Source organism: Melanotaenia boesemani, chromosome 13 (genome assembly GCF_017639745.1).
Source record: "Melanotaenia boesemani isolate fMelBoe1 chromosome 13, fMelBoe1.pri, whole genome shotgun sequence".
In the NCBI taxonomy this organism is placed as follows: Eukaryota; Metazoa; Chordata; class Actinopteri; order Atheriniformes; family Melanotaeniidae; genus Melanotaenia; species Melanotaenia boesemani.
This window is the reverse complement of record NC_055694.1, coordinates 19,325-45,184: the sequence shown is the minus strand read 5'-3', so window position 1 is coordinate 45,184 and position 25,860 is coordinate 19,325. Positions and strand designations below refer to the sequence as shown.

At 42.8% G+C, this 25,860-nt stretch overlaps 1 protein-coding gene across 3 annotated transcripts in view; it reads left to right on the top strand.

The window, feature by feature from the left end:
- LOC121652349 (cyclin-dependent kinase 16-like) overlaps nt 1-23,900 on the top strand; it is an 83,251-nt gene extending 59,351 nt beyond the window's left edge. For all 3 annotated transcript variants that reach the window (XM_042005094.1, XM_042005092.1, XM_042005091.1), the window contains 4 exons: nt 2,491-2,533; nt 2,639-2,729; nt 2,806-2,880; nt 21,439-23,900. In XM_042005094.1, the coding sequence (XP_041861028.1) occupies nt 2,491-2,533; nt 2,639-2,729; nt 2,806-2,880; nt 21,439-21,476 (247 nt within the window). In that variant the 3' untranslated portion in view covers nt 21,477-23,900. The remainder of the gene's footprint in view (nt 1-2,490; nt 2,534-2,638; nt 2,730-2,805; nt 2,881-21,438) is intronic.
- The last annotated feature ends 1,960 nt before the right edge of the window (nt 23,901-25,860 follow it).

Sequence of the window (25,860 nt, the reverse complement as noted above, 5' to 3'; positions counted from 1 at the left end):
ATTATACCTCCTACCCCTCGGGTCAGTTATTAGGAAGCAGAATTGTGCTTTCCATCTGTATGCTGATGATAGCCAGGTCTATGTCCCTCTTAAATGCAAGGACTCTTATTCCTTAGAAAAACTCTTAATCTGTGTCAGTGAAGTCAAAGCCTGGATAGCCTTAATTTTTCTACATTTTAATGAAAAGAAGATGGAAGTTATGGTTTTTAGTCCTGGTACCAGTGGGTCCTCTCCTGTCGACTTGGGTCCTTTGGCACAGTATTGTAAATCTGTGACAAACTTGGGAGTAAAAATGGACAGTGATTTTAACCTAGACAGGCTGATCAGTGCAGTGGTAAAAGCTAGCTTTTTTCAGCTGAAGCAACTGGCAAAGGCCAAACACATTCTTTCAAAGCAGGATTTTGAAACAGTAATTCATGCTTTCATAACAACACGGCTGGACTACTGCAATGCCGTATACTTTAGCGTCTCTCAGAAATCTCTGTCCCGTCTGCAGCTGGTGCAAAATGCAGCAGTTTGTCTGTTAACTGGACCACGAAGGAGAGAACACATTTATAATGTTTTAGCCACACTGCAATGGTTGCCTGTTCTTTTTAGAGTTCATTTTAAAATTCTTTTGTTTTTAAGTCTTTAAATGACCTTGCCCCCACTTCCTCTCTGAGCTGTTTCACATGTACTCCCCCTCCTGGTCCCTTCGGTCAGTAGATCAGCTGCTGAGGACACGGAGGAAGCTCAGAGGGGACCGGGCTTTTTCTGTGGCTGGACCAGAGCTGTGGAACTCTCTGCCACTGCAGGCCAGACCGGCTTCATCACTGTTCAGTTTTAAATCCCTTCTAAAGACCCACCTCTTTTCATTGCCATTTTACCCAGTAAGAGTTTGCTTTTATTGCTTGTATTGTTTTTATCTTGTATTGATTTGTTTTAATGATTTTTAATGATTTTATTGTCTTGTCTTTTATTTAATGTTTTGCTGTTTTTACTTATGTTCAGCAGTTTGTTCAGTAGCTGCTGTCATAAAGTACTTTATAAATAAAGTTGGCTTGGCTTTTCTCAAACTGATTAACTTAATAGAAGAAATTAAAATGAGGAAAAAAGAAAATAGACAACAGATTTCTGAAGATGGTGATTTTGTTAGACACTGGGTTTATCTGAGGTGACACATTTTTTCTTTCAGACTGAAGGTGCTTGAATTGTTATCACCTTTAAACTGTTGGTACCAGAATTCTCATAAGCAGGACATAATGTATTTTCATTAATAAATGTGGTTTTTACTCAGTCTACCTTCCAACTACCTCCTCATGTTATATAGCACCACCACCAATTCCTGAGATGTGAATTATGTATACCATTCCAGTCTACAATGATAACTGTTGATTCGGTAAACACTTATTTCTGACAATTCAAAAATGGAATTTATCTTTGAAGCCATACTGGACTAAAAATCATATCAAATCAAACTTTATTTAAAAAGCACATTTCATGCATGAGAGCAGTTCAAAGTGCGTTACATGATAAGAACTATTTAAATAAAAAAACACAAGTCCACCCAAAGTTTATCACAAAACAAATCAAAGCACATACACTTAATCATATTCTCTCACACACAAGCTAAGTGGACATGGAGTCCCATCCCCACCCTTTATCCCCACTCTAAAATTAAATTGTCTTTAATTACAAAATAATATAAACAAACATTTGTCTTAGCACCAGATGAGGAAATGATATCCTAGGGGTCCATCCACACCAAGAGCCAACCCAGCTTGCAACCACAAAAGAGCTCACCATGGGAATGACCCAGACCAGGGCAGAACGAGGCCACACCACAGCCATAAGGCTGCAGTGCAGGGCCCCGACTACCCCGACAAGTACAATCCCCACGGCAATGACCACGCGGCCAAAGTAGGCATAGCTCCCAATGCAGAGAACCCCTATGAGGAAAACACAGGAATGAGAAAAAATAAATAAATAAAACAAAGCTCAAATCAGTGTAAAACTGTAACAAATAAGAACAATAAAAGCAGCATTAAAATGAATAAGTAAATAAAATAGAAAGTTTAATAACTAATTAAAATGTAAAGATAGATTCTTTTAAAAGTGAATAAATGAAATAAAACTTAGTTCTAAGCTAAGCTAAAAAGGTGGGTCTTGAGCCTCTTTTGAAAAACATCAACAGACTCTTCAGCCCTGAGACCCTCAGGCAGGCTGTCCCATAGACGAGGACCATAGTGATGTAACAAAGCCTCGCCGTAGGTTTTAGTTATTACTTTAGGAACAACTAACAGGCCAGTACCAGAGGACCTGAGGGTCCGTGAGTGGTTACAAATTTAAAAGCATGTCCAGTAGCAGATGATACTGGTCCATCAGCAAGTAAAACCAGTCCAATAAAATAGTTGGTCCACAACAAGCCTTTTATCCATAAAACCTTGTTTTGTGTGAAAATTTTAAGGGTTTTTACAGACCAAATAACAAATTTGTGTTTGTGTTGTTCAGGCTCAGCAGTGAAGGAGTGGAGCTGTTATCAAACTTCCTGCAGGTCAGTAAATGTATCTCATTGTTTGGGTGTGCTTTTTGAACATGAAAAAAACAAAACAAAACAAACAAAAATGGTTGTAAAGTTTAAACTTTATTTAAACTGCAGTTTGAAGGGAAGAAGAGGATCTCAGCAGATGAGTCGACAAAACATTCTTACTTCAGTAACCTTGGAAAAAGAGTGATATCACTTCCTGACAGTAAGTTTAAATCTAGCCTATGACATGCCTTATTTTATCTGTGATGTCACAAACTAACTCTGATTGGACATTTCAGCGGCATCCATCTTTAGTTTGCCAGACATTCAGCTAGAAAAGGAAACCAGGAGACAGACGGCAGCTGTTGATTCAGGTAACTAATGCACACACAGTCATTGACATGGTGAATTCCTGTTCTATTATATTCTATTCTACAGTCATTTAGGAGACACTTTTCTTCAAAGCGACAACACCAGCAGAAACCAACCAGGACGGACGTCATAATTAAGTGGTTGTCAGACTGCTGAGAGTCCAGGTGGACCCAGGTGCTGTCATGTGATGCTAGACGTGGTGCATTTTTTTCTAGCTAAAATTGTCCTTTGTTTAATTATAGGATCACGATTTCAACACAGAACATCGTCTTGGGCATAAGTGCACGCAGCTTCTTCAGTGTTGAGTGGAGCCAAAAAGATAGACAAATCTTTCTAACTCATTCTGAGTAGAAGAGTTAAACTAAGTGTGGAAATGCTCCTTAAACAACTGAGTCTGTAGCTTGCTTTTAAAAGTGGATAAGGACTTTGCGGATTGGACGGAGGTCGGTAGATCGTTCCACCACCGGGGAACAACAGAGGAGAAGAGTCTAGCTACTGATGTGGCGCCACCTTGTGGTGGGAGCACTAGGCGTCTTTCACTGGCAGAGCGTAACTGTGGAGAGGGAGTGTAGCTCTGGATTAAGAAGTGGAGGTAGACCGGAGCTGTTTGGGTTATTGTTTTGTAAGCCAGAAGCAGAGCTTTGAATCTGATGCGCTGCAACTGGAAGCCAGTGGAGAGCGATTAGCAGCGGAGTGACATGAGCTCTTTTGGGCTGGTTGAAGACCAGACATGCTGCTGCGTTCTGGATCATCTGCAGAGGTTTAACTGAGCATGCAGGCAGGCCAGCCAGTAAGGAGTTGCAGTAGTCAATGCGTGAAATGACCAGAGCCTGGACCAGGAGCTGGACCGTGTGTTCAGTCAGGTAGGGTCTGATCCTCCTGATGTTGTAGAGAGCATATCGGCAAGATCAAGCAATCAAGGCAACGTGGTCCTTAAAGGTCAGCTGGTTGTCTACCATGACACCAAGATTCCTGGTAGAAGACATAGGCACAAGTGTGATAGAGTCGAGCTGCATGCTTATCTGTGGCGGTAAGAAGGATTGGCTAGAAAGACAATAAGCTCGGTCTTGGACAGATTCAGCTGAAGGTAGCGATCCTTTATCCATGCGGAGATATCAGCAACATGCTGATATTCACATTGAGACGTTGTGTCGTCAGGTGGGAAAGAAAGAAAAAGCTGAGTGTCATCTGCATAGAAGTGGTAGGAGAAACCACGAGAGCTAATAACTGCACCGAGTTAGGAGGGGTATAATGAAAAGAGAAGAGGGCCAAGCACCGAGCCCTGAGGCATCCCTGTTGTCAGCCCATGTGATCTTGACACGCCCCCTCACCAAGATACTTTGAAGGATCTTCCTGTGAGGTAGGACATAAACCACGAGAGGACAGATCCTGAGATGCCAAGCTCCGGGAGTGTGGAGAAGAGTAAATGATGGTTGACCGTGTCAAAGGCAGCAGACAGGTTCAGCAGTATAAGGACTGAGGATTGACCAGTGGATCTGGCAACCCATAGGGAATCAGTAACTGACAGGAGAGCAGTGTTGAGGCAAGAAAAGTTACTCTGTCAAGGAATGAGGAGTCTGGTTCTGAAGTGAAGAATGATTACAAGTTTATTCGAACACAGAATAAAATACAAAGAATAGAAAGAATAGGAAGAATAGAAAGAATAGAATTGCAATTCCTGAGAGACTGTTCAGCGGTCTGACAGAACAGAGATCTGAACAGAATCTGATAAGAAACATACATGCAGCATCTTTTAAGCAGAATGATCACGTCACAGCACATCATGAAATACAAACAAAGAGATTGTCTGTTCCTCACACAGGATTAGACACTTCAGCAAACCTAATGAGCTTTTTCAGTTTATTGAGCACGTAAACAACCCTAGTGACATTGAGGCCAGGATGCCCTGCTGGGTCATCCTGAGGCGCCTGGCTGGTATCAGATAAGTCACACAGGTCAGAGTGAACTGTTCTAAAGAATGCATGATAGCAACAGGCTACTCAGTATTAAACTTAATTACCAAGAACCTAAACAACCTGTTTACCCTGAGAGTGATCAGTAGACACAATATAATAAAGGGAATAATATGAAATTTCCCCAACAATTCCCCTCTTTTGATCATAATGAAACCCATTTCATATTGATCACACCAGAAAAGAAAATTTCATAAGATTAAAGCATAAAAGAAAAAACACAAAAATGCATCAAACAAGGATAACCACTGAGGCAGAGTTGTACAGTGGATAAAAATGATAACACCACAACCAGCTAGCGAACCAAAAACAATTACTGTGTCATCAACCCGCTAATGAACACATAAAAACAAAGAAAAAAAAGAAATGGAACGAAAAAAAAATCAAAACAATGAAAAGAGAAATGAAACAAAGAAACAAAACACAGGAAACCCATAAAAGAGAAATGCAATAAACGTAATGTATTTGTAGTAAAAAAAAACCTTAATGATTATATTCACAATCAAATCAAATCACCATTCCCAATATACATTCAGACAAAACATCAGAAGTTGAAGATCACGAGGATTCGAGAAACTCCATCATAACTCTGAATGGGGAAATAAAATCAACCTCAGTTCAACACATGTGATTTCCAGCAAAAAAACACATCAGAATACATATGAATGAGAATCAGAGCAAACTAAGATGACTAAACAGAAAACTATCCACACAATCTAAACTTCATCATCACTAGAAAAATCAAGCGGAAGACCAGTATCATCATAACAGATCCGGGGAGGCTAAGCGGGAGGAGAAACCAGAAAATCTAACGGGGTGTTAGAAAAATCGCCTTGAGCACTAACAAACATCTGGAGGGAATGACCAGGAAACGCAGATGTTATCAGAACCTTGAGGCACCGGGGGAGGAAAATCACCACAAGCCAGCAGGCAATCAGAACAGCAAAAATAGGGCCTAAGACTGCGAGCAAGATATGCCACCAGCCACCTGACTGAAACCAAGACCATAACTCAGAAGAAAAACCAGAGCTATCCTGAGCCTCCATTCCAGATAACAGATCTCTAAGGTGACATGAACAGAAGACAGATTAGTAGACATATCAGGAATGAATGTACAACACTCGTCCCCTATAACCTTGCAGGTCCCCCCTCTTTCAGCTAAGAGAAAATCCAGAGCCATCCTATTTTGCAGGGTCATGACCCGGAGGGCCTTTAAGTCAGGTCCTTCAGCAGCAGACTGCTACACCCACGGTGTAAGAAAGAGGCTCCGCAGGTCCTTCATCCCAACTGCTGTCAGACTCTACAACAATCTGTAACCCCTGAACCAGGCTGTCATGTTGTAGTCTGTTTACACAGTCATTTATACCGTCACCTTATTCTGTTATAGTTTTTTTTTATGTTTATGGTGTTATATATACCTCTTAAGTTTACCTATTTATTCTTTCTTTTTTTCACTTTTTTTTTGCTTTGCTGCTGTAATAAGTGAATTTCCCGTCCGTGGGATCAATAAAGTTTATCTAATCTAATCTAACACGTCGAACCCCTTAGTAAACAGAAAAGTGAGACTTTCTAACTCTACAGCTAATGCGTCCATTTGAAAAGCATTGTTAAATGTACCATAGTGTGGAAAAAACACCCCCAAGCACTGAGTTAGTGATGGAGATACGAGCCCTTGTAGTCATATGAGGAGGAGCGAGAACCCCTGAAAGATCTGACAACACACGGAGGTGAGGGATGAGATAGGATAGATAGCGTCTACCACACCAATTGCTAGGCAGATACAAAAAGGACTTTGAACTGCAAACCCAAACCATATTAGTTGGACAACTAAAACCCTCAGGAGATGGACAACTACAACCCTCAGGAGATGGAGATAGAAGAGATAGAAGATGGAGATAGAAGAGTTAAATAGGGACAAACCAGGACAACTTAACATTACTCTCTCCTGCACACAACGTATAATTAGGATCATTACAGGGAGGTCTATCCAGCAGTAAAAACCCACATGAAGCAAGGATGGTGTGATTACAGGTACTGCTTACACCTAAAAGCATAGACACATCAAAACAAGGCATCTCAAAACACAACGGGGCGGCCACTGCATGTACAGAACTAGAAGGCATCACAGACTTAGAAATCAGGTGATCAGTGTTGCTGGAGAAGTCTCTGTGAAACCTAATAGACTGAAATGAAAAATCATGCATCCATGGACAAAACTTCAGAGGCAAAGAAGCATTGAGGAAATGTGTACTGTTAGATTTACCCACTGATCTGGCAGCCAGGAAGGATAGCACCAGCCGCTCCCCAGTCTCCAGTCGGTGTGGCATGAGGGATCAGAGAACACACGTAACATGTGCTGTTAATCACTTTGGTTGTGGTCTGCTTAGCAAGTGCATACCACAAGTTATCATGTTCGTCATGATGATTGATGACATGGCGTCGCAGTCTGTGTAACTCAGGAACTGAAAACGTACCAGGTGAAGGTGAGGGCGGGAACAGGTGAAACTCCTGCTGACAGGGCAGACAGCACATACAGTAGCGAAAACAGTGCTGCTAAAACAAACAGAGGCAGACACCAACCTCTACACTGAAACACCACCAAATGTGCAGGTGGGAGACGGTGTTGACGCATCCAGGGCTCCATTCCTTTTTCCCACAGGGGAAATGAACTGCACACCTTTAGGCAGGAAAAAGGTGTGCAAGCAGCAAACAGGCAGATCAGTGGTGGGCTCAGGTCAGAAGGAGCCAGGGAAATCCAGTTGTGTTGCTAGGCTCACCCGCTCTGTCCGGGGCCACGACGTCCAGTTGCTAGGCTCCTTCTCAGGCTAAGGGCCAGGTGTTACAGCTGCACCCTCGGGGAATGGGCACCAGCCTGGACGGGGTCCACAGAACCGCTGGGACCACAAGTGCATCCTTATGAGGTTCTTAAACAGGACCCAGTCTCCGGGACGGATCGAATGGCGCACGGTTTCAGCAGGACGTGGAAACACGTCACGAACAACCTACAATCCAGCCATTCTGCATCGGTGTGTGAAACCCATTCTCAGCTGGTTGTGGGAGAGCTGCTGATCCTGTGAAGCCTCAGAAAGCACAAGGAAAAGGTTTCGCAATAAACCAACACTGAATCCTCACCAATGACGATTCCAGGTAGGGCCGGCTCAGTTCCAAGACCAGGAGGCCTGCTAGAGAGAACCTGAAATGGACTGAGGTTCAACCTTGTCCGGTTACACATCCTCCTGTAGGTCAGGAGGAGGTAGAGAGCCGTCAGCATGCAAAGCAGAGGGAGGAACAGAGAGCAGAGGAGAGAGGGAGCGAGGAGGAGAAGAAGGGAGACATCAAGCGAGAGACGGCGGAGTGAGACAGACAGGAGTAACGGTGCCTGCTAAGCTCAGCAACCCGAGACACGTCCAAAACCAGCTTACCGTCCGGTTTTTAGAACGGTGACTGCGTCGCCATAGCAACCAGCATTAGGAGAGAAAGATGTGGACCAACAAACAATCTAAAACACATCAACATTCATTCAAACCACAGGACAGTGTCATACATGCACATAACCAACATAAACACATCAGATATTTTCCATTACAACATCTGCTTGTTCCTGTCATCTAGAAAAAACAAGTTATTATGAAATGACCAAACTATACGACTGGATCCTGAAGGCTACTGCTCCGGTATCACCCCTGTGAAAGCAGCATCATCAACAGTATGATAAGATGAACTAAAACAGCACATGCACCCGTATCCATGGTGATAATATCCTTCCTGTAAAAGTTTATCCCAGAATGTCATAAGTGTCAAAATCATGTTTGATTTTTCAAAATGTACACACACATATTTAAAAGAGATTTAGTATAGACGTCTTTTCCTGTAGATAGATCAGCGTCATCAGTCCTGCTTATCAGGAAAATAAAGGTGTTTCTGGTTAATAACATCAGAGTAGCAGCATTATGAAACACAGCAACCATCCCTGTGTGGAAGCAGAGCAGCGTCCTGGAGAAAATCCTGCTGGAAGGAAAAGGTCGAGTAAAGTCCGTCAGTTTGTTCAGGTCAGTCAGAACTTTGTCAGTTACGTCACTCGTTCTGCAGAAAAGCCAAATCAGAGCAGGTAGATTTTCCCTGCATGTAGGAGGATCCATAAAGGCCAATATCACATAGTTTTGGAAAGACATGAAGTCTGCTGGAGTTTTCTTAATCAATTTATTAAACTCTGAGATGATAAGGACATTAAATCAAGTTAAATTGCTTTTAATTATGTGTCCATCATCAGCCAAATTTGCTTGAGCAGCTTTTCGCTTTTGTTCTTTTATAATTCTGTATTTTATTTTCCAAGAGAATCAGTTTAAAACATCCATGGATATCAGATTATTATGAAATAGTTTGTATTTTCTCCAGGTACATCTCTGTATTAATTCTTACAGTGCACCTTCCCATTTTATTTCAAATAGCAACAACAACCCAAAAAAACTGTTTTATCCATATTAATGTAGGTTTGTGGAGCTAGTTTTTAAACTTTCCCTTCTTTTACTTTAACTAATTTCCATCTGGTTATCTGGTGACCATTAAAAGAGGAGCTCCTTAACTTTACTTTAATTTTTTTTTTATTCCCATTTATTAATCAACATTTTCTCAAAGTGCCTGGGATTCATTTATTCATTTTTAGACAGATTTCAGATCTTTAGTTTGCTTGGTTGAAATATAGATCAGGCCTTCAGTGTTTATTCTTTAAAGTAAAAATAGCACGTATTTTCCCTTTTTTATAGATGTTTGAGACCTTGATCTCAAAGAGCCATGTTATCCATTTTAACTTAGCAATGAGCCATGATAGAGCAATACCAAAGAAAATGATTCCAGTATATGTGGATGTGGCTTCTAATAACCCCTAAATGCAGCATGTTATGGTTCACACATGAGACCACGGCTCAAAGTTATTATGCAGCCTTTTTAAGAGCAAAATGGAGCTGTTTCTGGTTTATTATAAATTATAGGTACCAAGAGATTCAAAACCTTAACTTAACCCAACTGTGAGCAAAAATAAATTAATCGGGACCCAGAGACACACAAGCAGTTTTGGTGCGAATTACGCACACACTTAAAGTTGACAGGAAATCAGGGAAGTTGCCGTTCGCATCCCCACACAGAACCAAGCAGGAAAACTGCTGTTCAGTATTTCCATAAATGCACATTAGGATCAGTATGGGCCCTTTACACCTCTGGCAGAACAAGGTTTTACTCACTCTCACTGCTTCAGCTGTAGGAATGAGAGAGAAACCATCTTATCAGATCCTGGGTCAGCGGTTAGACGGGGTAAAGGGGGGTGTCCTTCAAGCTGGATTCACAGCAGGAGAAAAACATCACTGCAGGTTCAAGAGGGATAGAACTCCAGTCTTAGGCCTTCTCACACACACTCAACAACACGCTGACGTCATCAGTCACACCCATCCATCACCCTGCAGCCACACAGACTCAGAGTCACACACATTTACACCAGCCGGCTCACATACATGCATTACCCCTGTTTCACTCACATAGCTGTAGGGAGGAGCATGCGGGATGGAATGCGGAAGCAGGAAGCATCCCTTCTGTTCTTCTGTCAGACTGAACACAGCTGCAGCCACGTGCTCATTCCACTTTACAGATGACACCTTTAAAGTTTCTGGAGAATGATTAAACCTTTGTGTTTCAAATCTCTCATCGGGTTCCCGTGAGATGTTAGCAATGCACACAGTTCTGAGCAGGGCTGGAGACAGAGGGGGAAAGATTTTTACCTCAGTCAGCTGCTGCAGAAAAAATTGGGCTCGGGAACTCCAAACAATAGCACCCAGGATTCCCCAGGGGGTGTGTCCATGCTGTGATGACGGAGTCAGGGTTGGCCATAACTTTCACTCCATCAGGAGAAGATGTGAGACAAATGTTTAACCGACACATCAAATCTCAACCCAAAAAGGTTGACCGGACCAACTTCAGACAGCAGAAAAAAATGTTTAAATTTACACCCCAAGAGTAAATTACACCCAAGGGGTGCGGTCAACCATTCTTTCACGGTGGTCCCAGACGCAGAGATTGAATGCACAAAATTACCAGACATCTTAAGTGGCACAGGAAACTCAGAAGCCCTCAAAACTGATGTAGTTGCACCAGAGTCTACCATGAATTCAACGGTCTTACCCGACACCTCGACTTGTAGGTTTGGGAAAATCTTGTAGGCCTCAGCCGTTAAATGCGTATTTTCGCTGCTATACGTCCCAGTCTTCGTCGGTATGCATCTGCTTTCGAGCACAGAGATGGCATGGTTAATTTAGTCAAAGTCAGAGGAAACAGCAAGCGTTTCTTCATTGCAACAGAGCAAGGGAAAACTGCACGTGTTCATCAGTGTTGTGACCTTCAGCGGGTGTGTGTGGTGTGTGTGTGTGGGGGAGCTGGGTGTGTGTGTTGTGTTATCTGTAGTTTGTTTACATTGGGTGTCTGTGTGCTGGCAGCAGAGCAGGAGGAAAAGGAGAGGAGAGCTTTCATTTACTGGGTCAAAACTTTGTGTGTGTAAGTTACGTCACCCAGAGATGTGGAGCGTCGGCCCGGATCCATCCTTGGCTGCCACACCCCCCCCCACCCAGTCAATCTGAAGGGGCAAGTTGCCAGCCCCCGTTTTGCAGGCGACGTGGCCACTCAGCCTTCCAGTGTCCCAGCTGTCCGCAGATATGACATGCGTCGTGATGGCAGCCACGTCCTCGAGAACCACGCCCACGTCCACGTAGGAAGTCATGCCGTCTGGCCCCGTTTAGGTTTGGACCAGACAGAGCTGAATACATTGTCATAGCAGCCAGGTGCAGCTCTTTGTCCCCCCTCAGCAGCTCTAGCAGCAGAAAAGAGGAAACTCATCAGCAAACTTTGGCCCAGAGGTCAAAGGGGCAATTGGGTCGGATCTCAGCGACCTCGGTCTCTGTCCATGTTCGGAAGACCAGAATGGGTCCCAGTCGGACCAGCCACTTCGACCATGGGGCATGAGTGAGTGGTGGAATCAGTGTTCAGGCCATCTTTCCTCAGGGTCACAATGGAGGTTCTGCTGCTTTTGTGAGGGGCTTTGGACTTTTTCTTTTCCTCTGTGGTCTGCGGATCGGGCTGCTGTTCGGCTTTGGGCGGTATCAGTTCAGGGGCAGCAGCTCCCGCCAGGGATGGATCGTGATCAGTGGGAGGAGGTGGCGGGACTGGGGGGAGGCAATCCAAGTCTGGATCCGGAGACGCTCCCAGCATCGTCAGGTCTGGGCACGGGAATGAGGTGTTCTGGCCGCTCGGGCCCGATGGTGGACATGCAGGTAGAGAGGATACAATGAGTTAGTTTTCAGCTGAGAAAAGTGAGACACAGCAACAGAGGTTGTCATTCGCTTATCATGGCTATTGTCAGGTCGGTGTAGGTCAGTCTGTGTAGGTTCAAGGCAAGGCAAGGCAGTTTATTTGTATAGCACATTTCATGTACAGGACAATTCAAAGTGCTTTACATAAAACAAAGATATTACAGATATTTAGTAAAAGGCATCAACACATAATCAACACATAATCACAATAAAATAATAAATTACATTAAAATGATTAAAAGCAAAAAGGTAAGAAAGTTACCGTGCAGATTTCATGCATAGGCACATGAGAAAAGAAATGTTTTTAACCTGGATTTAAAAATGTCTACATTTGGGGAAAGTTTAATCTCCACTGGCAGTTTGTTCCATTTGTTTGCAGCATAACAGCTAAATGCTGCTTCTCCATGTTTAGTCTGGACTCTGGTCTGGACTCTGGTCTGGACTAGTTGACCAGAGTCTTTGGACCTAAGAGCTCTGATAGGTTTATATTCTCTGAACATATCACAGATGAATTCTGGGCCTAAACCGTTCTGGGATTTGTGAACAAGCAGAAGGCTTTTAAAATCTATTCTGTGACTGACTGGAAACCAGTGTAAAGATTTCAAAACTGGTGTGATGTGTTCAGATCTTTTAGTCCTGGTTAAAACTCTAGCAGCAGCGTTCTGGATGAGCTGCATATGTTTAATGCTCTTTTTAGGAAGTCCTGTTAAAAGACCATTACAGTAATCCAGTCTACTGGAGATGAATGCATGGAGGAGTTCCTCTTGGTCTTTCTGGGAGACTAAACTTTTAATTCTGTTGATGTTTCTGAGCTGGTAAAAAGCTTCTTAGTGAAGCTTTGATGTAGCTGCTGAAAGTCAGATCTAAGTCTATCAACACTCCCAGGTTACGAACTTGGTTGGTGATTTTAAAAGCCAGAGTCTCCAGGTGTTTGCCAATGCTGTCCCTCTTCTCTTTGCTACCAAACAGAATAATCTCAGTTTTGTCTTCATTTAATTGTAGAAAATTCTCCCTCATCCAGGTGTTTATTTGCTCCAGACACTGACACATTAAGTCTATTGGACTGCAGTCATCTGGTGACAGAGACACATAAAGTTGTGTATCATCTGCATAACTTTGATAACTAATGCTATAGTTCTGTAATATTTGACCCAAAGGGAGCATATACAAGTTAAACAGAAGAGGTCCAAGGACTGACCCCTGGGGGACTCCACAAGTCATGGCCACTCGCTCGGATTCATAGCTGCCGATCGTAACAAAATAACTCCGGCCTTCTAAATAGGACCTGAACCAGTTAAGGACCGCTCCAGAAAGTCCAACCCAGTTTTCAAGCCTATGCAACAGGATTCTGTGATCTACAGTATCAAACGCAGCACTGAGATCCAACAGAACCAGGACTGATACTTGACCAGAATCGGTATTCAACCTAATGTCATTTAACACTGTGACCAGAGCTGTTTCAGGGCTGTGATGAGGTCGGAAGCCGGACTGAAATTTATCAAGATTTCCACCTTCATTTAAAAAGTCATGAAGCTGGTGAAATACAACTTTTTCAATAATCTTGGAAATAAAAGAGAGGTTAGAGACAGGTCTATAGTTGTTCATTATAGAGGCGTCTAGAGTCCTTTTCTTTAGGAGTGGCTTAATAGCAGCTATCTTTAGTGACTTGGGAAAAATGCCTGATGCCAGTGAGCTGTTAACTATCAGTAGGAGACCACTTTCTACTGAGGTAAAAACTGTTTTTAAAAAGTCGGATGGTATCATGTCCAGAGTGCATGTTGTTGATTTCAAATGGCAAACTGTTTCTTGTAGGACTTTTAAATTCACCATTTTAAATTGCGACATGACAGCAGAATTGTTTCCAGGTTTTAGGCACAGACTAATTTTCTTGTTTGACTGTGTGGAATTAATATTTTGCCTAATTGTTTTAATTTTTTGGCTAAAAAAGTTTGCAAATTGGTTGCATTTCTCAGTGGAAAGGAGCTCAGGGCTTATCTGTTTAGGAGGATTAGTAAGTTTTTCAATCATAGCAAACAGAGTGCGAGAATTGTTGACATTCCTGTTAATCATTTCAGATAAATGAAGCTCTCTGGCCTTCACAGCTCATTGTTATAGTTACGCAGGCTTTGTTTGTACAGTTCATAGTGAATTTGAAGTTTATTTTTCCGCCATTTCCGCTCAGTTTTTCTGCATTCTCTTTTTAGGCTGGTAACCACAGTGGTGTTTCTCCATGGTGTTTTCTGTTTACTCAAGTTGCTCTTGATTCTTATCGGTGCAACAGCATCCATTACATTCAAGATTTTCAGATTGAAATGATCCAGGAGTCCATCAACGGACTCAGCACTGGTTGTTGGTAACATAGCTATGGCCTCCACAAACTTAGCACTTGTTCTTTCATTAATGTACCTCTTTCTAACGGAGAAGCAGGTTGGTTGAACATTCTGAGTGATCAGTAAATCAAACAAAATACAAAAATGGTCAGACAAGGCCAAGTCAGTGACAGCTACAGAAAAAATTTCCACACCCTTTGAAATAACCAGGTCCAGAATGTGACCTCGAATGTGGGTCGGTTCTTTTACATGTTGCCACAAACCAAACATGTCCAATATGGAACAAAATTCCTTGACATTACCATCCATCATGTTATCTATGTGAATGTTAAAATCCCCAGTTAAGATGAAATGGTTAAAATCAGTAGAGATAACCGACAATAATTCAGAAAATTCATCAATAACATTTACACAGTGTCCTGGACGTCTGTAGATGATTAGAAATAGGATTTTAGGAATGCCCCTTAAAATAAAACTAAGATATTCAAAAGAAGTAAAATCACCAAATGAAATTTCTTTACACTGGAATGAATCTTTAAATAAGGCAGCTTCTCCTCCCCCTTTCCTCCCGTTTCGACATTTATTCATAAAACTAAAATGAGGGGGTGCTGTTTCATTAAGAACTGTAGCACTTGTGTCTTCTGTTAACCATGTTTCTGTCAGAAAAAGAAAATCTAAACTGTGAGAAATGATGAAGTCACTAACTAACAGTGACTTGTTGGACAGAGATCTAACATTTAGTACAGCTAGTTTTATGAAGTTTACACTAGTCTCTGTTGTATTCTGAGTTATACAAGGTACAGTTAACAGATTAGATCGATTCACCCCACAAACTGACCGTGTTCGATTCCTTATTTTACAAACACAGGAATCCTACTGGGTCCAGGCTTGATCTCAGAACAGCTGTCAGTAGTAGCAAAACTACAGCAAGGACCCTGAACGCATCATGGCATGTTATCTTTGTTGTGAATTCTGCTGCTCTGTGAACCACCTACACTTCCTCCCGTGCCCTGGTCTGCCAGGACAGATGATCTAAGAGGAGGATGAGGAGGGGGAGGGGGGGGAGCCCTGTATTTCTTGGTAGATGGTGGTCGCTGGGGTTCAGACCTGGATAGAGACATCCTTTTAAGACCTTGGGTGATGTGGAGAAGAGGGTCTGGTGAGGGGGGAGAGCTGGGAGTTGATCGCTTCTCTGCTGTGTCCTTCGCTCTTATCTGTACACTCATGTTTGGGTTTGCCGTTCCAACAGCATGACGCAAGTGTGCACCAAGTAATCTGCATCCAGTTAGATTTGGATGCACACCATCAGGTCTGAATCGCTCCTTACAGTTCCAAAAGATATTGAAGTTATCAATGAACTTTATCCCATGGGTGATACATGCGTTTGATAACCATGTGTTCAGGCCAAGAAGTCTACTGAAAAGTTCAGTTCCTTTACCCGCTGTAGGAATGGGTCCTGAAATGTAAACATGGTGCTCCCAATTGACACAGTCTCTCCAACAGCAGAGAAAAGTCTTTTTTCAGGATCTCAGAGCCAATTTTCCTCCTCAGAATATCAAAAGACCCTGTGTGGACAATAATCTTCATACCATCTGGATGTGAAGACAGAATGGTGGGCAACATCTCTGTCAGCTCCCTGACTGATGTATCAAAAAGTGTTAGATTTTCCATCTTTGCCATCCTCACATGCTGTGTTATGGAGTCCCCAATCAGAATTGTGTCTATTTGTTTTTGTGTGGAAGCGCCGATAGCTTCTCTAGTCCTCCTGTTTGTGGAATTTTGGCCTCTCCTCCTGGTCTGGTTAGCCCTGGGCTGAGTTTTAGGGCTATTTCTTGAATTTTGATATATCCTTGCATTACATTCATCATCATTCATTTTAATATGACTCAACACATCATATTTATTGTGCAGTGAGACTTCAGGTGGTGGAGTGAGTGCTGGAGCTTTAAATTTCCTGCTGGATTTACCTCTGCGACGAACAACATCAGACCAGGTTCTTGCTGGGGTTGATGACTTTGGTCTGGCACCAACAGTGTTCCAGAAGGAGAGATCAGTCTGATGGTCCGGTTTGGGATTTTCCTCAGCTATTCCAATGTCATTTGAACACATCCAGGGAAGTGTATCAGCCAGGCTCCACATTCGACATGCCTTCGCGTATGAAGATGTGAGTCAATCCATTTGACAACTCAGTAGCATGTACAGAAGCTACTACAGAGTCAATAAATTCTTCATTCACACGAATATCTTGCAGTGTTTCAATCCTCCTCTCCAACTGTGGAACTCAAAGAAAGTTGCTCACACTCAGTGCAGCTCACTGATACTGCAGGGTTAGGAGACATCATTCCACTAGTTCTCCGATGGCAATCAACTAAATTTATCAAAAAATATATTCGTTCCAGTGATTTATAAGTGACCAGGAGTCCTTGTTCCTAAATTTCTTGCCGGTAAAGATAAGAAAAAAGAAGAAAAAAAGAAGAAAAATGCAAGCAGAAAGGAGAGCAAAGCAGGAAGCGTCCGCACGGCAGCAAAGCAGGAAGCAGGTTCAGTAAGTTTAGGAAGAACTCTGGCATTCTGTTTTCTCTGCCGACGCTCACATTCTGCGAGCCAGTTTGTTAAACCCGCCTGATGTTTTCTAAGCGGTCCCAATCTGAGACCTTCACCCGTTTCTGTGATTTTAATTTGTCCCTCATCTTATCTAATCCTTCTTTAGTTATTTTTAATGCCGCCGGGCTCAAAGAGCCTTCGGCTGGAAAAATACCATTCTGAATCCACTCCGCACACACCTCCACACACATCTTCCCATACTTACGTTCCATGAACTCAAAGAGTTCACCGCGGGGCATCGCCGGTGTTTTGGAGCTTACATTACCCATGTTTACACTTAAGCACGGGGAGGAATATTCCCACACCTTAGACTACAGACGTCTCTGTAGAATACGGAATAACGGCTAATCCGTCCGCCCTATCTCACTGCTTTCCAGCGAGAGACCCACTCACACCCTTGTGAAGGGATTTTAACCTGCCCCAGATCTCCTAATGAGACCTTCAGGCCCGCTTCTAGTCTACAGAGCTCCCAAAATCCCTTGTGAAGGGATTTTAACCTGCCCAGATCTCCTAATGAGACTTCCAGGCCTGCTCCTAGTAAGCGGAGCTCCCAAAATCCCCCGGCTGCCCGTCTTCCTACTTTTCTAGAAAAGGAGAGATGTGTGTGTGCGCGTGAGCGCAGATTAAAATCCTAGAGTAATTTCTCACTCACCAGACTTCCTTGACAGGATGGAAGATGTTCGAGATCCTGGCGGGCCAGTAAGGAGATCCACGAGGAGTCCCCCAGAAAACAAAAGCTGAGACGTACTCAGGTTGATCAGACACCCGTCGTAAAACCCGAAACTGACCACGCAGGAGCACTTCTGACACCAGGTTGTTGAGGCAAGAAAAGTTACTCTGTCAAGGAATGAGGAGTCTGGTTCTGAAGTGAAGAATGATTACAAGTTTATTCGAACACAGAATAAAATACAAAGAATAGAAAGAATAGGAAGAATAGAAAGAATAGAATTGCAATTCCTGAGAGACTGCTCAGAGGTCTGACAGCACAGAGATCTGAACAGAATCTGATAAGAAACATACATGCAGCATCTTTTAAGCAGAATGATCACGTCACAGTACATCATGAAATACAAACAAAGAGATTGTCTGTTCCTCACACAGGATTAGACACTTCAGCAAACCTAATGAGCTTTTTCAGTTTATTGAGCACGTAAACAACCCCAGTGACATTAAGGCCAGGATGCCCTGCTGGGTCATCCTGAGGCGCCTGGCTGGTATCAGATAAGTCACACAGGTCAGAGCGAACTGTTCTAAAGAATGCATGATAGCAACAGGCTACTCAGTATTAAACTTAATTACCAAGAACCTAAACAACCTGTTTACCCTGAGAGTGATCAGTAGACACAATATAATAAAGGGAATAATATGAAATTTCCCCAACAGCAGGTTCAGTAGAGCGGCCTTGCCTATAGCCAGACTGATATGGATCTAACAGGTTGTTGTCTTGGAGGAACTGTGAGACCTGACTGAAGACGGCACGCTCTAGTAGTTTAGACATGAATGGAAGCAGTGAGACCGGCCGGTAGTTTCCAACCTGGGCTGGGTTGAGTGTGGGTTTCTTCAGCAGCGGAGGAACCCGAGCTTGCTTGAAGGCAGAGGGAAAGACACCGGATTTAAGAGAGGAGGTGATAATATGGGTTACTGCAGTTTTGATTGTAAGTAAAATGCTCTGCGGGATTTCGGAGGGAACAGGATCAAAAGGACAGGTCATGGGTTTGAGTTGACTAGAAGTTTAGAGACTTGGTCCTCATTTAGAGAGCGGAAGGAGCAGAGTGATTTACCAGTATCATTGAGTCCAAGTGAGCTGTGTTCCGTGCCTCCATTTTTGAGTCGGCCAACTGGAACTGTGGCAGTAAGGTTGTCGGTGCCTGTTGTGGCGGTAACCCCCAAACTCGTTGGTGGGTACCAGCAGTGAGGGATGCTGTCAAGTTGAAAGAGTCCTATTGGACTTTTTTGGCCTGTGGGACTCCAGAGGCAGCTGATGGGTATTGGCGGGCAATTCGTATTTTGAAAATGTTGTGTTTGTTGCTGTTCTGTGCTGAAAGTAACCCGAGAGTGGAAACTGCACCGGAGCCGACTCCACAGTGGAACTTTGCAGCAAGCAAGTATTTGTTTGTTTTGTATTTGTCCCTGATACATGCAATGGGTTGGGTTAAGTGAGTGTGCAAATGCTGTGCAATGCAGCGCTTCCCCTTTTACCTCAACTAGAGTCAGTACACCTGGTTAGTAACTGAGTTGTTGGGGTATTGTTAGTATTGTGTCTATTTAGTATAAAAGTCAGTTATTACTGGTTTAATTATTTTGTGAGAGAGGGGCAGATAATATAAGTTTTTCTTTTTTTTTTTTTTTAACTTGTCCTGTCCAGCATCATAGCAAGCAAATTGATAATCTGTTTGCTGTATCGTGCTGAACAAATTTGCTCTGCCAAGGGGAGGCCTATAGGTAAGGCTCCTCTTGATAATCTGATTCATTTATTAATTTATTTACTTTGAATCATGGAATCTATGTAATCTTGCTGGACCTGACCGGAGGGGACAAAAAAAGATGGAAAATAGCGAAAAGAGCAAAAGGGAAAGAAGAAAGGAGACAAAAAGATCACAGACAGAAGGAAACGACCCTTCAATCCACACCATCACCAGACAACAAACTGTTACACCTGTACATGAACACACCAGAAAATTTCCTACAACTTTTACAAAAGCAGAAACACACACACAGAAAAAACAGGGCTGCCAATCATTAAGAGTTTTTAAATAATAACCAAATCAAAAAGACATAACAGCGACCAGATACTAACTCACAGGAAAAATACAAAAAAAAAAAAAAAAATTAATTATTATCGCTTAGTATTAAAACCCACTAGACAACTCAGTGACTGTGTCAGCATGAAGAGCATGAGAAACAAGCATGAGAAACAAGGAGTGATCAGTTATGAAGAGTGGTGAGTGAGATCATGCAAATGCGACCACGCCTCCACGGAGGCCAGAGGCAGACCAGGGCCAGAGGCCCGGGCCCCCAGCAGCAGACCCGGAGCACCAACCCAAGCCACCCCACCACAAAGACAACTCCAGCCACACCCGAAGGGCGGCAGAGGAGAGCCCCAGCAAGAGCCCCCCACGGTCCCGGGGCACAGGCCCCAGTGGGCCAAGATCAGCAGCCGCCGGCCCCGCCAGGGACCGGCCACTCAGGGCAGCCCAAGCGAAGGGCCCAGGGCCCCAGGAGCCCAGAGGTGGCCGCCCCACCCCCCAAAGGCAGAGGGCCAGCAACATGCCTAGGAGGACCAGGCCCCCCCAGACAGCCACCCGGCGTAGGCCAGCACACACCCCGATGTTCCAGCCGCACACCCCGGGAACCAGGGTGCTATCGGCCCCCTCCCCCCACTCCCCACCTACTTCAATCTGCACCCCATATAACCCCACACTCACACCCTCCCCTGTGCCGCACCCACAATCACTCACCACCACACAGTCACGCCACACACAACCCACCCACTATGCCCCGTGGGGGACACGCCAGGCGGACCAGCGGACAGCGAGCCCCAAGCACCCCCCCTTGACCCGCCCCCAGCCACACACAGGGGGAGCAGGGGTGTGAGAGGTCCCCAATACCCTCTCCCTCCCTGCTCCTGACTGTTTATGTAGTGTGTGTTGTGTGCAATTAAAATTGAGGGACAGTGACTGCAATGAGCCGGGAGCCGGCCCCGCCCGCCATGCACCGCATGCCATGCCCCCCAGGTGTTGTTTGTGTGTTGTGTTTCTTGTGTTTTGGTGTCTCGGTGCAATTAAAACTGAGAGGCGAGTCGCCACGGGGTGCATCCAAGGAGACCACTGAATGGTCTCCTCCATTCCACCCCGCATGGCTCCACGCCTCCTAACTCCCTACATGTGTGTGTGTGAGACAGAGAGAGCGGGAAGTAAGAGGGGTCCGGGGATGTACGTCCAGAGGGAAGCAAACTTCAGCGAGCTGCTAGTTAAGAAGTAATCTAATCTAGAATAGGAATGGTGGACTGAAGAGAAGAAGGCGTATTCTCTTAGTGTGGGATGGTGGTGAATATAAGTTTTTCTTCTTTCTGCTCCTTTTTATGCAGGTGTTAAAATGTTGTCTTTGTTGTTTTGTTTTTTTTCTTGTTAAGAATTAAATAAATATTTTAAATAAAAAAAAGGTTAATTTTAGAAAATAACCTGGAAATGTTGAAACTGCTTCCTGGTAAAAGGCACTTTTATCATGTGATGTTACGTGTCAAATCGACACAGTATCAGGTGAATTACAGGTTTCTAACATGAACTCTTGTTTTGTCTGTGCAGCTGATGGTGTGACAAGGAGGAGGAGTCTGCTCTTCTGACATCATAGGGAGGTGGAGTCAGCTCCAGGCAACCAAAAGGACAGGAAGTTTTTGACCACAGATGAAGAGGAAGTAAAAGAAGCAAGAAACGTTCTCAGTTAATAAAGTGAAGAAGAAGAAGAGACCTGCTGTTTACACAGATGCAATAATTAGTGCAGCTACCTGACCAATCAGAGAGCAGCATGTTTCAGGGCTTCACCTCCGAATGCAGAGATGAACCAATATGGTTCTGTCTTCCAGTTCACTGCACAGATTAAAAAATGCTGCACCATCTGTGTTTAAAGGTGAATGACATTAGTGATGATATCACGATGTCACCATAGGTGACACAGATTTTGGATATTTATTATAGCTATTTATGTTCAGGGTTGACAGATGAAAGTTTTCCTGAAATAAAATAAGATAGTTATGGAGAATGGTCGCCCACCTGCAGTAACATTTTACCTGGTTGTAGTAACTTTTACTTGGCTGTAGTAATGCCTACTTTGCCATATTAATGCATTACCTATCTGTAGTAACAAGTTACATGGTTGTAGTAACTGTGTTGTTGCAGGTGAATTTCTTTTTTGAGATCCTGCTTATTTCCATGTGAGTAACAAGTCTGAAAGCTTTTATTCTGAGAGTTTAAACCTGGTTCCTGCTATTTTGTGTCAACCAATCAGAATTGATTCTGCAAAATACTACAGTTTATACTACTTCTACACATTATATACTGCAGTATATTCTACAACCAATACAGCAAATACTAGTACTACTACTACAGTAAATATGCAGAAGAAAGGCAGTTTTATCTAATCTTGGCTGTTATCACTTTGTCATCATGCAAACAGAAACTATCACCATAACCAATAAAGAAACTGTCTTAATCACTTTTGTCTGTGATGTCACTAGAGCCTCAATGACATCACATGCCGGAGGGCTGATTGACTGATTTTATATGAGCAACTTGTCAATTGTGTCTGTTTGGGAAAGAATTTCAGGTGTTTGAAGGGAAAAATGTGTGGTCCAATCCACATCTAACAGGAAGGATTTGGGGATTTATTGATCTGCTGTAGGCATGTGTTGGAACAAACATCAGAGAAGAAGAGTTAACTTTCTTCTGCACAAAGTTGGGGTGTTTTTACATGTCAGAAAATCTCCATAAGTCTTGAGATGAATTTGTTTCTGACGCCGGTTTTTTTATATGTTGTGTTCAGGTTCAGGTGGGTTTTGATTCAACTTTGTTTTTATAGATGTGAATATTTATTTTTGGATGTGAACACATTAGTCATATAGAAGATCAATAAGAGTTGACAAGTGTTTGACTGGAAGGAAGCAGAGATTTCAATGTAGTCTTAGATAAACATTTTGTTGTTTCAATGGAAATGAGTTGACTAATCTGATCAGACATCAAAATATTAGAGAAGTTAACTTGAAAATGAAACACCAGTGAAGGAAATAAGGAGTTAAATACTGGTCAGACTAGAATAGCTTGAAGTAAAAAGAACAAGTTTTAATATTTCCAGATGAACTTTATTTTTTTATATTTCCGTTTGAAATATTTTTTGTTTGTCAGCATGAAAAGTTTTATTAGAATGTGAAAATGGAAATGTTGGGTGGTGTCGAGGAGTTTAGTGTTTCTGTGTTTTCAGTAGTGGAGCATGTTGGACAGATTCCACGTAGAGCCATCTTAACGCTGAGCGGACATGTTGAATGTAGCTACCAGCTGATTATCTGCTCCTCGTGTACAAACTTTATTATAAGAAATAAACATGTGGTTTGAAGTGCACTCTGTTGTTCAGCTGCACTGAAAATCACCTTCAAAGATTATCTGCATTTCAGTTTTCTTGTAACTTGAAGTGATCAATTGATTTGCTGCATGATGGTACGTAAGCTTCTCACTGGTCTGTGCACTGATTTCTGATTGTTGTTGCATCAAAGTTCAAACCAGTTGCAGACCAGTTCAGTGAACTGAGATAATCACCAACTAATAAGTAATGGTGTTTCAACAGATATCAGTTGATTGGATTTAACTGGGATTTCCTAATCACAGTGATCCTGACAATCTGTCCATTCGATTCATGATGTAGATTTTATAAGAAGCCTCAAACATGGTGAATTAACACGTTTCCAGATCACAGAGATGCAGTTATTTTCTCAGCTTTTGTAAATGAACTAATGTGCTTCATTTTGGTAAACACCAAAGTTATCTGTAATATACTGGTCTGCATGATGGGATTATTCGAGTTAACATATATACTCTTTATTTAATAAATCTTCCAATTGATAAGAAAGCTCTACAATGTATCTGATGCTGTAACACATCTGCATACTTGAAACAAGAGTACAAGTATGAAAACTGTTATTGTGTCCAAATATGTTTACTATATGTATTCTGGATATATTTGCATTATATGAATACACATTAAAGGTCTATTTATTATCTTTATTGGTTATTTATGTTCCTTAAAAAGCAGTGGATGCAGTTTCTCAGTTATATCCTCTTGTAGCGTCAAGGCCCAAGACTCAAATTCTACTCTTCCCCTTTTTCTTTGTTCTTCTACTCATCATTTGCCATAACTTTAATGACTCAAGGAAGAACCTTTTCCCAAATAATTTATTTAAGCTGGATTCTCAGCTTACACCCTCTCTTCCACTCAGAGGATATCTGTTTTGTACTGAGACCTAAGAAACTAAAACTTCACTATCTTCAAAAAAGAACCAGTGGATACCTAAAACCTTTGTTGATTAACGACACTAAGACCATCTTACCCCCTTTCAACTCTTCCTTTTCCTGGACAATTCGCACATGTAAATCACCTTAACCACACGCCTTCCCCTTTTGGAACGCAAGATAACATTCCTGACACAGCTGGACTCTGTTAAGAAGTGTGAAGAAATAATTTTTTCTTGCAGGACTGTTTTAAACTAAAACCGAGTGGGCGGGGCCAGGTCCTGGGTGGGCGAGGCTATGTCCGGGGTGGGCGTGGCCAAGTCCCAAGTGTGAATGAGCAGAGACTGGGTGGGAGTGGCCAAATACTAAATGGGAGTGGCCTTTAAGTAGGAGGGAGTGGCCAATTGGGGTGGTGGGTCAAGGTCCCATGTCCCTACGACCTTCCGTTCCCGAGATACGTCAAACAGGAAGAGATGTCATAGTCGGAGGTGGGCGGGGTCATCACCATTGGCTTCCTCCAAACATGGACAGTCAAGACTATACCTGTCATCGGGGGTCTACGACCTTCCTATCAGAAGATATTTGGGTCCAAAGTTTTACCCAATCAGCGTTCGACTTCCTGTATCTAGACCACTCCCCCTGCACTCAAAGATGCACCTTGAGTCAGGTTACTAGTAGCAGACATGAGGTCAATGGCAAATTTGCACTGCAGATGAGGGGAGTAAGCCCTGACTGCAGCCCGCAGATCGGGGCGTGCCTCAATGTGGGGTGGAGTCAAACGTTTGACTCCGCCCCAAGCAGAAAAAAAAAGTAGACCAACATAGAAGAAATAGTAGAAGAAGAAATAGTAGTAGAAGAAGAAGAAGTAATAGCTGGCATCATGGAGGTAAGCAAAGTTTTTCATTCTGTTTTAACATGTGACTTTGCAATATTTGTGACAGACAAGGAAGGAAGTATAATCATTTTATTTTAAAATAAGTTATGATTGTATATATCTGCATTATATACCTTAATAGTGGGTCAGGGTTGAAATGAACCTGACCCCGCGAAGGGCCAGGGAAAGCACGGGCCATCCCACCAGGAGGCCCCCGGCCCCGGGCCCCCCCTCCCCACCCCCGGCGCCTGCCATAGTGGACCACAGTCCAACCATCCTGGGCAACTGCCATTTAGCAGTGCCTTTTTATGTATGTGTTTGTTTGTCTTTGTTTTGAGGTATATGTTTTTCTCTATATTTTCGCCTTTGTTATATAATCAATCACGTATGAAGAAATAGTTTGAGGTATAAATCCAAATATAGTTATATAAAAGAAATCGAAATCAAAGAAACAAAAGAAAGAAAAGAAAAAAAATTAGAAAAAAAATTCCTTATCTAGGTTTTTAAATAACGAAATCTGTGTGCCCGTCAGCGACGTTTCGATCCGGACTGGATCTTCTTCAGGCCTAGGCACACTAAGAAATAACAAAAGAAATTGCTTCTGGTGACTTGTAGTCTTTTGGAGCAGATGTTGCCTCTCAGAGAGTCTGGCAAGAAAGAGGAGCAATGCAGCAGGGCAGCTGCTTTTATATGATAGCCCCGCCCACCTGCAGTTCGTGTATCCTGTCGGTGGATGCCCAGTTTGTGTTTTTAATGGAGAATTGTAATTTTAATCCCAATTTGTTGCAATAAATGAATTTTGAATAAATGTTTTAAGGTTTTTAAAGTAGTTTTTAGAAATGTTTTTAAACTATTCT